This window comes from Balaenoptera ricei, chromosome 8 (assembly GCF_028023285.1).
Source record: "Balaenoptera ricei isolate mBalRic1 chromosome 8, mBalRic1.hap2, whole genome shotgun sequence".
Taxonomy (NCBI): Eukaryota; Metazoa; Chordata; class Mammalia; order Artiodactyla; family Balaenopteridae; genus Balaenoptera; species Balaenoptera ricei.
This window is the reverse complement of record NC_082646.1, coordinates 63871999-63886606: the sequence shown is the minus strand read 5'-3', so window position 1 is coordinate 63886606 and position 14608 is coordinate 63871999. Positions and strand designations below refer to the sequence as shown.

The window sequence follows — 14608 nt, the reverse complement described above, 5'->3', positions numbered from 1 at the left end:
TTTTTTTTTTTTTTTTTTTTTTTTTTACATTTATAAGCTGATTTGGGTGCTGTGATTACTTGTTAAAAGAATTACAAGGTTAAGTATATTATGTGTTATCATAATGTCTGATTTTGAAGACCAGGCAAAAAGATAAAAGGTCTTAAGTGTATGAAAATCCTTTTCTCCAGGGTAGTCGCTTACACTTCCTTTCTAAGAACAAAACCTTATTTGTCTGCTTCACCATAGTCGCCCCAGTCTAGCATTGTGTGTGTGTGTGTGTGTGTCTAAATATTTAAGTGAGGGAACTTTCATTCATATGCCTAGAATCAAAACGAAAATAAGATCTTCTTGCCTTATAGGGGCATGAAAGACTGGATGTTATTTAATTACAGTCCTGTTCAAAAACTGATTTGATGGCTAATTAGAAAAGTGGTCCTGAAGGGGACAAGGCAGGTAGCCATGTGGAGGGCAGAGTGCCTGCACCGCTCCCTGGAATGCCTGCCTAGGGTTGTACCTCCAACTTGGTGTGATAATTCACTACAAGGCAGGGGTGAGCTTTGCCCATCCTTGTTTTGCTGGCAGAGAAACCAAGGGGTGCAATGCCTGAGCCTTGAGGGGGAAGGCTATTCAAAAGGTAAAATGCTTGGGTCCTGCGAAAGGTGGAGACAGCGGGCAAACCTTGGGGTAGCAACTCCCCACAGGAAATCCGATCTCTCTTTTTTTCCAAGCAGGATTGGCTGTAATCTCTTAAGAATCCTAACACTGATAGTCTACTGTTGCTCCCAGGCTCTAGTTAAAAGAGCACACGTTGCTTCACATGCTAGGGCGGGGGTCGTATCTGAATATATTGGGAGAAGCACAGGTTTTTCTGTTTGGGGCAGCCATGGCAGAGAACCAGTCCGTTTTAGGAAGTATGAAGTTCAATATTTGAGTATCAACGGTGGGTCTCAGCTAGTTTCAGTGAGTACGGGTGTGAATGAAACACAAAGCTGGCAGGGCAGGCTTCTGATTGAAATGCTGAAAAGAAATTTCTGTTTTGAATGCAGGCTGGACTATCCCTTTGTCACTTTCCATCAGATGCTTTAATGCGTCTAATAACTCGTTGATTAAATGGGCATAGCCAAATCATTGGGTTGCTTGTAGAGAAAGAATAGTGTGACTAAATGGAAATCTTATCAAATATGCTTAACCATCTCACGATCTTGATTTGGTTTTATGTTATGGGGTTGCAAGGGAAGGAGAGTTTCTTTTTTCTACTCTTTGGGAACTCAGTGCATCGTTATCTGATTTTGAGAGGTTGACTCCTACTTCTCTGATATTCAGAAATAGAATACATTCTAGGTAGGTAAATATCAATATTAGCAAAGAGTATGGATGCTAAGTTGTTAAGCATGAGATCCCTCTGGAACAGTTACTACATGAATGCTGATCTACACAGGAATACAGTTTCAATAGTGCCTAGGGCTACCCTTTAAAATTATGGAATTAGAAATTTATTGGGTATATTTTTAAAGTATATACAGTAATTCAGGTATTGTTTTATGTGCTTTCCATTCATTATTTTATCTTCAATACCCTCTATGAATTAGTGTTGTTTCCTCATCAGTAGAAAGGAGATATTAAGACTCAACAATAACTTGCCATCAACACTTACTGGGAAATTATCTTTAAGATTTTCAGATATACCAGGGTCAAATATATGTACCTCTTACATATGAAATCTCTTTCTTTTAACATATACTGATTATTCAGTTTAAGACTTTCCGAAAGGGGAAAAATAAAAACAAAAACCAATGAATTATCTGATGACCTGGAAAGAGTGGTGATATTTCAACTTCATTATTATTATTGTTCTCTATTAACCTTTTTATCCCAGAGCATACCTCCTTAGAGATGTCCAAAAGAAGAAAGACCTGTGTTATATTTGATCCCTCTATTTTGTATCTTACAGTTAAGTTACACAAGCAGGACTAAGAAGCAAAGAGATAGATGTCAAAACCAAACTCACGTTGCTTTAGCTTCTGTTGCTTAGAAACAGAAAGCTGGTGATTAGTATACTGATTACAACTAGCTTAACAATAGTGGGAATATTAAAAGGCTATAGAGGTATATCTTATAGAACTTAATAACAGGGATGTACCTAGGTGTTGAAAATGAATTGGAACCAGAGAACCAGAGACTTAGTTTCTTCATCCCATTTTGTTAATCTGTTTCTCTTGCTGTGGAACAGATTTCTCTTTCCAAGTTCGTGTGCTGGAAAATGGCCACCATCAGTGACCCCAAGTTTGTATCTCCTTAGATAAACTGGGATCCATTTTGACTGGAGACAGACTCTGGTCCAGGTGTGAGCACATGACCCAAGTTGAGTGGATTCATCAATGGGCCAGAGGTCAGGTCATATATATTAACAGTTGCTTCCATATAATAACATAAGGAGATGAACAGTTGTGAGAAAATCAGTCAGGTATGGGGGTACCTAACAGTTGGTTTCTTCTGCAGAGGGACTGGTAGGATACTAAGTTGGAAATGTAGGTCAGAATCTAAGGAAAGAAAAATCCCCAATCTATATTCTATTCCCAGACTTACCTCTGATTCAGATACTAGTTAATTGAAACCATAAAACACATTGTCAGAAAATTATTTCATTTATATCCTTGCTAAAAATTGAAAAGTTAGGCAAAGTTACCCTTTACAGCTTCATCTTAGAAATTCTGTGGTACCAAGTGAACCAAACCAGCTCCACAGACCTCTAAGGCATCTTTGAACTTGGCTGGAACGCTCAAGGTCTGAACAGACTTTGTGTTCATGAACCCAGGTTGGAGTGGTTAAAGAAGCAGTGCTTCAGCAAGCTCCATGTTCACTCCCTTATTTGTTTGGTTCTCAGGCCATAGATGATGGGGTTTAAGGTTGGTGGGATGATCATGTACAAGTCAGCTAACAGCACCTGGATGTGCGAAGGCACTATGTCCTTCCCTAGCCAGGCCACATAGATGGATGCCATCCCAGGTAGGTAGTACAGAGCCATAACCCCCACGTGGGAGCCACATGTGCTTAATGCTTTCAACTGAGCATTCTTTGAGGAGAGACCAAATACTGCCTGAAGAATCAAGTTACAGGAGGCAGCAATAAAGGCCACATCAGAACCCACAGTAATGGAGGAACCAATCAAGCTGTAGAGACTACTGGGCATGGGGTCGGCATATGCCAACTTGGCCACAGCCATGTGCCCACAGTAGGAATGGAGAACCACATTGGAGCCACAGAAAGGCAGATGACTCACCATCCAACTCAGTGGAGTCATGAATATGATAGCTCTGATAGTGATGATCACACTCATTCCCAGTATCACTTGAGGTGTGAGAATGCTCTTGTAGTGTAGGGGCTTACAGATGGCCACATAGCAGTCAAAAGCCATGGCCAGTAGCAGCCCTGTCTCCACAGCTGTGGCTGCATGGACAAAATACATCTGAGTGAAACAAGCATTAACGCTGATGAAGCTGTCTCCTAAGGAGAAAATGCTCACCATCTTGGGCACTACCAAGGAGGCCATAACAATGTCCACAGCAGCCAGAATATACAGGGAGCAGTACATGGGCTCTTGTAGAGTGGAATCCATCCAAATTACAGTCACTATGAGGGTGTTTCCTAACAGGGCTATGGTATACATGATGCTCAGTGAGATAACCAGCCAAAGATGTGAAGATTGCAGACCTGGAATACCCACCAGGACGAGGTGGCAGGGGGTTCCATTGTATGGTTGTAGGGTGGCCCCAGCATCACAGATGAGACTGCTTTCCTGTTAATGTATAAAATGATGTAAAAGGATGCAATCCTGTAAGACTTGTTCCCAGCTATGGTGTTAGGAGAGCCTGATGGTATTCTCAACTCAGTGGACCACAGGATTAAGGAACTGACATCTGACAAAATTTTCCTGCTCCACCTTCCATCCTCCTCAGTACTGTGCCTTACTAACTTCTGTTCATCGTTCAAATATCATGAGTTACTTCCTTCAGGAAGTCTTCTCTGCCTCCTGCCCCATCCCATGCAGAAACTAAATTAGGTGCCTTCAGAGCTTTTATGGACTCTCATCCATGCTGACCTCTGAGGGACCTAAATTGACAATTCCAATACTCTACCTGTGACTTTATTGTATTCAATCATATGTGTCTTGTTCATGGCCTTATACCTTATACCAAGTGTGTGCACCCATAGCTGTGGTGCACAAGTCCATTAAAAGAAGATATGTGTACTCATTATAGCAAACAGTTGAATGAATGAATGAGAAAACAGAGGAAAGAGTTTTTCTTTTATTTTTGTATGTTCAGTTCCTAATATTTAATAATTGTTGGATGAAACTTCGTGAGATTGAACATGTCACATTGTGCATCTTCTCCTTCCTCAATCTCTCACTTCCCTAATATTGCATCTCTCAAGACCTCAGGCTAGTGGGTCACCACACCAATTGTGTGACTATGTTGACTTTACAATAGTCATATATAGCCCAAGAACTGTTTCCCAGGTGTCCAGGCAGTCTTAAATGAAGAGTGCTTATTTGCGAAGCCTGGAGACTAGCATGCTATTAATTATCACCCTGTCCCTCCCTTCAGTCAGGAGTTTTTAAGGCTAAGAACTTTCCATATCCCTGGAGACTGCCTTCACTTGACCCTTCTTGGATTTCTCATCAGGCCTGGCTCCTCCCTAAAAAATTGAGTAGATCAGATTGATGGAGTACTGGCCACAGAATCCCATCAGCTGCAGTAGCATTTTCTCTTTTAATATATATATATAATATATATAATATTATACATATAATATATAATATATATGATATATGATATAGTGTATATTTTATTTATTATATAGTATCATATATAATATTATACATATAATATATTATATAATATATATAATAAATAATATATATTATGTACTATATTATATATGTATATATTATATATTTTATTTATTATATAGTATTATATCATATATAATATTATACATATAATATACAATTATATATTATATATTATATATAATATATAATATATAATATATTTATATATTATATATTATATTATATATACTATAATATATATAATATATCATATAATATGACAATGTATTATAATAAAATATATTAAAATATATTATATATTATATATAATTATATAATCATATATTATATATTGATATATTATATATTATATATTATAATATATTATATATAATTATGATTATATATAATTTATATTTTATATATATTATATTTTATATATATCATCATATTATATATTATTAATTATATATATAATTATATATAATATATATAATAATATATATATTATTATATAATAATAAGACTGTGAACGGCACCTGGAACAGTTCTTTGCTCAAAAAGATAAAAAATTTTGGGAAGATGGAATTATGAAGTTGCCTGAAAAATGGCAGAAGGTAGTGGAACAAAAGGGTGATTACGTTGTTCAATAAAGTTTTTGGTGTAAATGAAAAATGTGTCTTTTATTTTTACTTAAAAAACTGAAGGCACTTTTTGGCCCACCCAATACTTTTGTCTTTTAACCTCCCTACTAGCTTTGTGTGTGGATGATTTCCTACCTTTACTGTATGTTTGCCATTACTGGTGAGCTTTTTCATTTTGTAATTTTCTTGTTTCTAGTTGTGCCTTTCCTTTTTCACCTAGAGAAATTCCTTTAACATTTGTTGTAAAGCTGGCTTGGTGGTGCTAAATTCTTTTAGCTTTTGCTTGTCTGCAAAGCTTTTGATATCTCCATAAAATCTGAATAAGAGCCTAGATGCCAGTTTGGGGAGGCCTTGCTAGTTGGGGAGCTGTCCTCCAGAATGAAGTATTCACTAAACCAACATCCAACGTATAGAACTGTGTCCCCAATAACTAGAATCCATGTTCCAGGAACCAAGGGATAGGAATATGTTTAGCTTCTCTCACCATCATCTCCACCATTCCAGTTTTGATATTTAAACTTCCTCTTCTCACAATCTTAAGCTCTTTTGAGTTTGAGGTCTTAGTTCAGAGGAAATATTTCTACCAGAGTTCTAGTTAAACTTCTACTGAACTTGAATCCTCAACTACCACTTGGTCTCTCTGGGTTCTTCATGTCAACAGACTAGCAGGTAAAGATGTGTATCTCTACTGATAAGCTTAGCTGACCCTGATTACCAAAATGAGCCATCATTGTTGCTACACTATGGAGGTGGAGAGGAATATACCTGGAAGCCAGGGGATTAATCAGCATGTCTCTTGGTTTTTCCATGCTCAGTAGTAATAGTATATGGGCAAATGAAGCAACTGGCCTGACAAGGACAAGACACATAATAGTTCAGACTCCTGGGGAGTAAAGATCTAGTTTACCCACTAGGCAAGCAACCGACACTAGTCAAAGGGTTAGACAAGAATGAGAAAAATCTATAATGAGTGGAGGAGGAAGAGGAGATGAACATCAAATACAACCTTAGGGTTAGATATGACAGCAGAGATTATAGCTTGTTTTACTCATCCCCTTGCCTTAAATCATGCCAGAGATTGCAGCTAGCTACTACTTTGAAGATAAATACATAAATGATTAACTTGTACCTTACCTTTCTGGGAAGAAGTGAAAGCATGTTGTTTTTACAAAATAGATAGGCCACTTATTGTGGTGTGAGAGCTGGATATAATGGATGGCATGCGTAGACATGCATGGTGCAAGGAGTGAAATATATCTACCTTTGTATACACCACGTTGGGTCTTCTCATCTTCATCTGTCCCCTGCACCTTTGTCCACTTGTTTCATTCCATCCACTGCTGTGGCAGCTTCTCTGTGTGGAGCCTGATCAAGTTCATGTAGGCACATCCACACAGTTCTTCACCTCATGCCCAAAATGCTTATGTCTCACTTCCCACCTCTAGGCTTCCTTGTTGACACTGAGTAATAATGTCCTGTGGAACCTACTTTGAACTCATGCATGGGCAATCCAGAAGTAGGACCAGTTTATACGTAATGCAGCCAACCTTTATTAACAGGATATGGAAGCTGGAAGATAAATTCTCCTTCCCCTATCCTTACTCCAGACAGGTTTTTCTAATATGATATCGTTCATTTGCACTTTTACAAGATGCTGGCATGTTGGTAAGCATTCAGTCACGCTTGTTACAAAATGGTGATCATCTTAGTAAAACACCATCATATTCCCTTGCCTTTCTTCTCTGTATCACTTCACCTTTTCCCACTCCTGCTTCCCTGAAATTACAACTCTTAATGAAGTACCAGTAAATAAGCTTTTTTTTTTACATTGATCTACATTCATTTTATTTATTTATTTATTTTAACATCTTTATTGGAGTATAATTGCTTTACAATGGTGTGTTAGTTTCTGCCTTATAACAAAGTGAATCGGCTATACGTATACATATATCCCCATATCTCCTCCCTCTTGCGTCTCCCTCCCACCCTCCCTATCCCACCCCTCTAGGTGGTCACAAAGCACCGAGCTGATCTCCCAAACAAAAACAATCAGTTAAGTTTCTTAAGCTTTTACTCTAGAATGTTCTTTTTTTGCAGGCAGGTCCTGTGTCTTTCTGGTTTCTCCCTTTTCCCACAGTGAAATTTCTGGTGTGTAGTGGAAAGTTAAATATTTGTTGTACATATTTGTTGAACACAGTTGTTGACTATGTTCAACAAGTACTAATGTTTCATTAATTCTCTAAATGTAATCAGAAAGAAATAAGAAATGGTCTTTCAAAAATGAAAGAAGCTGAAGGTAGAAATATTATTTGACTATCCACAGGCACTAATTCTATCCCTGAATGCCTTTTTGACATTGAGTTTGCTTCAAGCAGCCAGAGAACTTGATGCTTGTAAACATTCTCTTAAAGGATACACATAAAATTAGCATTTCTTGCTTTTTAGATTTTACTTGAGTAGCGACATAATTTCCCAATCTAAAAGGTCCGGTGAGGGGGCGGTGGGGGAGGGTTTGATTGGGAGTTTGGGACTAGCAGATGCAAACTATTATATATAGAATGTATAAAAAAACAAGGTCCTATTGTATAGCACAGAGAACTATGTTCAATACCCTGTAATAAACCATAATGAAAAAGAAACAAAAATTTTTAAATAAAATTAAATGATATGGAAAAACCTGGCCAGTTGCAACAAGTTTTGAGCTTCCAGACCCAGGGGGATTCTAAGTGTCCCTGGCAGGTGTGACCACCCCCTTCAAGTAGGAACCCTTCTGAAGTATGATGTATCTACGTCTCCTCTGGGTAGACACCTAAGCTCTGATAAGTTTCTGCATCCTAGGGAAAAAATCATGGATTTAAAGTACCCTGATAGTAAGCACATATGAGATCTCTATTTTTTTCTAATCTGTGACCTGCCAGGAATGCATTGAAAAATGAATTGCATTAATAAGTTGCCTAATGTTAACCTATCTTTGCAGTTTTTTGTTAGAATCGCTTGGTTATTTATGTGTTATTATGATGCACCTTTGGTTTTGATTTGCTGATTTTAATTTTGGGAAGATTTTTTATCCTTTGTCATAAACGAATAGTGTATAATTTTGTTTGTTGCTTTTCTATACCATTATTATTCTAATTTGACTTCAGGATGATGTTACCTCCATATTGTGAAGCTTTCTATATTTAACACATTGTACAATAGGCCCCCATTTGGATTTCCATCAAGGTTTTTCCATAGCAATTACCTGCTTCCCCATATGCCTTTGTCTATACTTAGTAGAGTTTTTGCTACATAGGAGATACTTGAGTGCCCACTTGTTATTTATTGATTTACTAATTCATTGAACTGGCAATTCTGCAATGCTGTAGTTGAGTTGCTTGCCTTCTCCTTTTATCTCTAGGAAATTAGATAATCTTAAAAAAATAAACAAAACAGTGCTCCTAGGTAACTTTAGGGTGAGTATAATGTAAAACCTTTATTCTGTAGCTAGGGAAATAGAAGTGACCTATGCGGGAGAAGGGCTTTTCTTGACATATCAAAGAAATGCCTCAACTTTGGTCCCCCAAGTCTCTAATTGTGCTTATGTTCTATGACACCCTCCTTCCAGGATTTTCTATATGCTGTGTGAATCCTAGCTCCTGTATAATTTTCAGAAGTCTCTAAATTATTCTAAGTCTATTCTGTCACTCATGTCACACTTCAAGTCAGCTGATTCTGTTCAGTGATGAACTGCTGGGAGGTAGCACGGACAATAACAGAGTGTAGTAATCTTCAAACAAGTCATGTTCTTGAATCTGGGCTTGGTCACTTATTAATTGCTTATTTTTGAGTAGGTTATTTAATATCTAAAAGCCTCAGTTCCTCAAATATAAAAGAGCTCTGAAAATAGCTACCTCACAGTGATTAAATAAAATGGTAAATTGTAAAGCATTTAGCACCTGGCCCTACATGTAATTAGTTCTCTATAAATCAGCTGGCTATATTGTTCTGGAGGTGATGAGGGAGGTCTGGACCTGAGTTAAAGATTTGGTAATCAACTTCAGTTTGCACCAAGATGATAACTGAATTAATGAATAATGGAGGCAGTGGTTAACAACCTTGGCTGCACAAATCACCCAGAGAACTTTGCAAAAGCTACAGTTGGTGTTTAGAAAAGCAACACAGTCCCCACAAGATTCTGACTGAACTGGTATAGAGCAGTGGTTCTCCAACTTCAGCATGCATTGGAATCACCTGGAAGGCTTGGTAAACCACAGATTGTTGACCGCTATCCCAAGAGTTTCTGACTCAGAAGATTAAGAATTTGCATTTCCAGTACGTCTCAGGTGATGCTGCTGGTGCAGCTGCTGGAGGGAAGATTCATAAACTTATGAATATTCTCCTGGCAGCATAAGCACTCTTCTACTAATGTGTCAGAGTAAAAATAATAACTGCACTCCAGCTGTCCTCATTAGAGATTTCACCAATTTTCCTAAGCTCAAAGCTGAGGATGAGGATCTATTGATGAGAAAAACTAAGGCATGAAAAGTGGGTTTTGATATCAGGTACAGCTATCTACAGGGAGACTGTGAGACGATGAAGTGACTGAATGGCTACTAGTCACAGTCTTGTTTTGCCCAAACCTGTTTCTGGAGGGAGATGGTTGGGCTGTAAGAAGAGACCCTAAAAAGGAGGGAGTTCGCAGTGGTTTCTGCTCACACAGAAAGTGATACGACTTGTGTCTTCTTCTATAATAATTAAGGAAATATTTATTGTTTTTCACGTGGAATGGTGTAATATCACTATTTACTAAGTTTATTTTCTTTACTATCAAGTTTAAGATTCTAGCCCATTTCTGACACTTGCAACTTTTTTTTCTTGTTCAAGAGTGAATTACCATACAGTACTTACAGGTGGACATACTTAAAGGTCTCCCAATTAAAAAAAAAAAAAGCACCAGTCCTCAGCTGCCACTTTACTTCTGGTTTAATAGATTCAGAAATCTCACTGGCTCCAGCCTGACCAATCATGTCTGGCCTCCAACTCTGACCAATTAGGTTCACTTCACTTCTGCGTAAGTGAGATTCTGCAGCTTGCCAGCTCTTTCTACTGCAGACTGAAGCGAAGCGGGCGTTGATCATAAGTACTAGAGGTAAGAGAGTGGAGCTTTTCAAATTTAGGTTCTCTTTTCTGTTAGTGTCTGTTTTTCTTTGCTTTTCTGTTTCTACCTCCTTTGAGAGACAGTGAATTTCCTGCTGCTGGGTAGGTGTGGGGGTGGGGGTGGGGGTGGGGGTGGGGGGTGGGGGGTGGGGGTGGGGTGGAAACAAGCAAAATGAACAAGGTACCTAGATTTTAGTCCTCTTTCCTTTCTTCTCGCTTACAATCCCAAACTATTTGCAAGAAGTCAAGACTTGGGCTTTCTTTTCACTAATGAAAAAAGAGAAACTTGGTACTGAGTTGAAGAAATGCTTTGGGCTGATCAGATATTGGAAACTATCTCTTCAGGTGGAATTCTTTCCTCAACCCCTGCTTCATTTACTTGGCTTGTTGCGGGCTCTTGGAAAACCTGGAACTGGAAATAAGTCTCAAAGATGATGCTAGCTAAAGGGCCGGGCTACCAGCATTAACCCTGCTTTCATTAGGAAGGGCATTCCTAATTTTCCATGTGGCATCCCTTACGATGGAGCGCTGCAAGAAGGACCTTCTTTGGTTGGCTCAACCTTTGGTTCTAACTCTAGCTTAATCTCTTAAAAGTAGCCTCACCATCCCTGACAAGGGCGGGTATGGGCTACTTTCTCTCCTGACTCATAACATCAGAGGGAAACTTTATGAATACAGCCCATTGTCTTCCTGGTGGCTTTAGTAGGCTTACTTTATAGCTATCTTCTGCTCCAAAGCCATCCAGAACTTTCAGAAAGGATTCAGTGTCTAGTCATTTTGTGTCAGGACATTTGTCCTGTATGAGATCCATTATTTAACGAAGTCTTTTCAGGACACAAGGGTTGTTAGTCCAATTTAACTTTCCTGATATCTCCATTCCTCTTAATCAGACTCTTTCTTAGGTTGAAATCTGGGAGACACTTTTTTTAAAAATAATAATAATAACTTTTATTAAAGTGTTTAAAAATTTAAATTAAAGCATTATTATTATAAACATATATACATATGTGTATGTATACATATATATGTGTGTGTGTGTTATGGAAGTAAACCAAATTTCTGGTAAAAATTGGAAATCTACAAGATAATTTCATTCTGATCTAATGCATTTTTTCTTGATAAATTATAAGGAAGTAATTAGTTCCTTGAAATTTGCTATCCCTTAGACTAATTCCTAACAAGCATCATACGAAGCATCATTAAAGTTGATAGGACATCTCCTCATGAACTTTCTTTTGTTGTTATTAATAAACTTTATTTTTTAGAGCAGTTTTAGATTTACAACAAAATTAAGCAGGAGGTACAGAGGGTTCCATATACATACAACTTCTATGCTATGCACATTCCTCACCAGAATCCTACACCTGTTAATAATCAATGAATCTTTGCTGACACATCATCACCCAAAATCCATAATTTACATTAGGGTTTACTCTTATTATACATTTTATGAGTTTTGGTAAATGTAAAATGACATGTGTCCACCATTGTAGTATCATAAAGAATTGTTTCATTGTCCTAAAATCCCTTGTGCTCTGCCTATTCATCTCTCCCTCTGGGAGACACTCTTGTGTTCATTTAGATTCTGATTCCATTTGTATTTATGGAATTTTGGAGGCAAGACCCAAGGCTAGAGAATGACTTGTACTGAGGGGATAGACTATACTACCCATAATGTCCTCATATTCCTGCTGTTTAGATGTCCCTCTTTTTCTTTCGAGCTCTTGACTTGGCGTTTTTGTCTTCATAGAAACAGGTGGTTCCTCTTGTGTACTTCCTTGGCCCCTAACTGTTAAAGTCTTTGAAATTATTTAATTTTTTCAGAAGTAGTCTGTCTTTTATAACCCTAGGATTTTCAATTAGAGTTCATCATAACAGTACTGCTGAAATCACAATCTGCAGCTTTCTTATGGGACACCAGAATCGAGAGTTCCCTTCCATAATTCATGTCCAAACTACAGACATTTAAATTCAAGAATCTATACTTCAGAACCTATTTTCTGGTAGGGTTTGCTCATGTTCCTCAGCCTGCAGTTGAGACTTATTAACCTCATAATTGAGTTGAGAAACAAGGTCCCTGTAAGATATATGGGTTGGAGGATGGAACTGGACCAGTAAATGGGATTATGACACTGATTCCAGAAGTTTTCCTTCCTCCCTGATACTGCTTGTGTCCTCAGAGAGTGAAAAAATTCTGTTACAGGAGAAGCCATGAAATGCACTGGGACCCTGTTGATAGGTGAAATCTAAGTGCACTTCCTAAAGGACTCATTTGTCTGTTGCTTAAAGGGAATTCAAAGTTTTCCTTAGTGCATGAGTAGTTACTTCTGACTGAGGGCTGAGATAGCATGTTAAGTCAGAAGCTCACAGATGCCGTTCATCACTTACTAATATGACTAACCCAGCAGGATTAAATACCCTCACTTGTGGCTGGCTTCCTTTAGAGGGCTTATCTTCATCCGTGTAGAATAATCTTATTCCTATCGTGAGCCACCACAACATGAAGCAGAATATCTTAGGACCCTGTTTCCTATCAACTATTACAGAATTTTTAACTTAAATATGTCATAAGGCAGACCAACAACCCACTAACAACCTTAGTTAGTGTGGTGAAAGTGGCAGCTGCCATATTGTGTGGGGGGGGAGGTGGTCAAATCCTGGATCAAAGGATGAGGAAGGAGTTTGCACCAGGGAAGGTGAGAGCAGGGACAATTAAGGAGACCTGCGAGTTCAGGAGAAATATCCCTTGCAGTAGGGTACCATAGGTGTTTGTAGCCTCGAGGACTCCCTTTCAGGAATGCAACACTGCTATAGTAGCAGGAGTTGCTGTTCAATCTAACATGTTATCTTCAGCAGCTGTTATCTAGACATAATATTAAATACCAGTGGAAAGCTTCCTAGTCCCTGTTTTGCTAACAGTATTGCCTTGGGCTTATTTTAGGACTCTTGTCCCACAGGAACTAGAGGTTGATGGTTCAGTGCTGTTCATAAGATTTGTGAGTCTGCATAACTGTTCTTCTAACTGAAGACTATTCAGATCACTTGGGAGCTTTTTGTTTATGGTTACATGATGGCTCCTGAGCTGGGTTCAACTTGGGATGTTTTAAAGCAGTCTTAAACTGTTGCTGTCTGGTCTTGTGGAAGCTGTCCAGGTCAGAGCAGGGATAATTGTCAACCCTAAGAAAAGGACATGACTGGGTAATTGCATCTTCAGTTTCCTCATATTGCTGTGTTCTGTTGCTGAGGATTCCAAGCCCCCATGAGGGGTTTCTCCAGGGTTTGCATGTCCTATATTGGTATCAAGAATTCTTTTGAGTAGATCTAGGTAGAAAACAATCCTTTTTTGGAACAGTTAAGTCTGGACTCACTGCACATAAGTTTGGATGCACACAATAGGGTGCAAGCTATTACCTTGCTTCCTTTTTTCCTGTAAGCAGACTTCCGATTGGCTGCCTTACTCCATGTTCTTTATAGAGGTTGTGGCATCAACAGCCAGAAAAAGTGGGATGTGTGTTGGTGAGGGGTTAATGCAAACTCAGTACATGCCTTTTCCTTCTGGCTGCTGCTACTTAACACTAGTTTCTTGGACAGCAAAGTTTGCAGTATCTCTCCTCTGCAATGACCACCAGCTAACGCATGTTCTTAAAGAATCACTATTGAACTTGACTGTCAAATAACAAGCCATAAACATTCATCCCTCTGATAAAGAACCTCTTATAAGCAGTCACCTTTTCCACCAATGACTGCCTAACACTCAAAAAGGTTCTTTATGCATGCCCTTAAAGACAGTTTTCAGATTTATCCAGGTTCCTCTAAAACCTTGCATTTTGATAGTGTTAGGGTGAGTTATGGTTAACAACTGAGAGAATCTGAGTGAGATACCAAGAAACTTAGTTAACATTCTTCAACTAGGATACTGGGGCTTTGTATTGCCTAGCTGACAACTTGACTCAGCATCCTGACTAGTTTTGAGGAAATAAAACTTAAAACACAACATCCTGCCAACAGAACC

General features: G+C 38.3%; 1 protein-coding gene across 1 annotated transcript; it reads right to left on the bottom strand.

The window, feature by feature from the left end:
- Nucleotides 1-2839: 2839 nt before the first annotated feature.
- LOC132369813 (olfactory receptor 52I2-like) lies at nt 2840-3649 on the bottom strand. The gene has a single exon (XM_059929498.1). The coding sequence runs from the start codon at nt 3647-3649 to the stop codon at nt 2840-2842; it is 810 nt and encodes a 269-aa protein (XP_059785481.1).
- Between the last annotated feature and the right edge of the window lie 10959 nt (nt 3650-14608).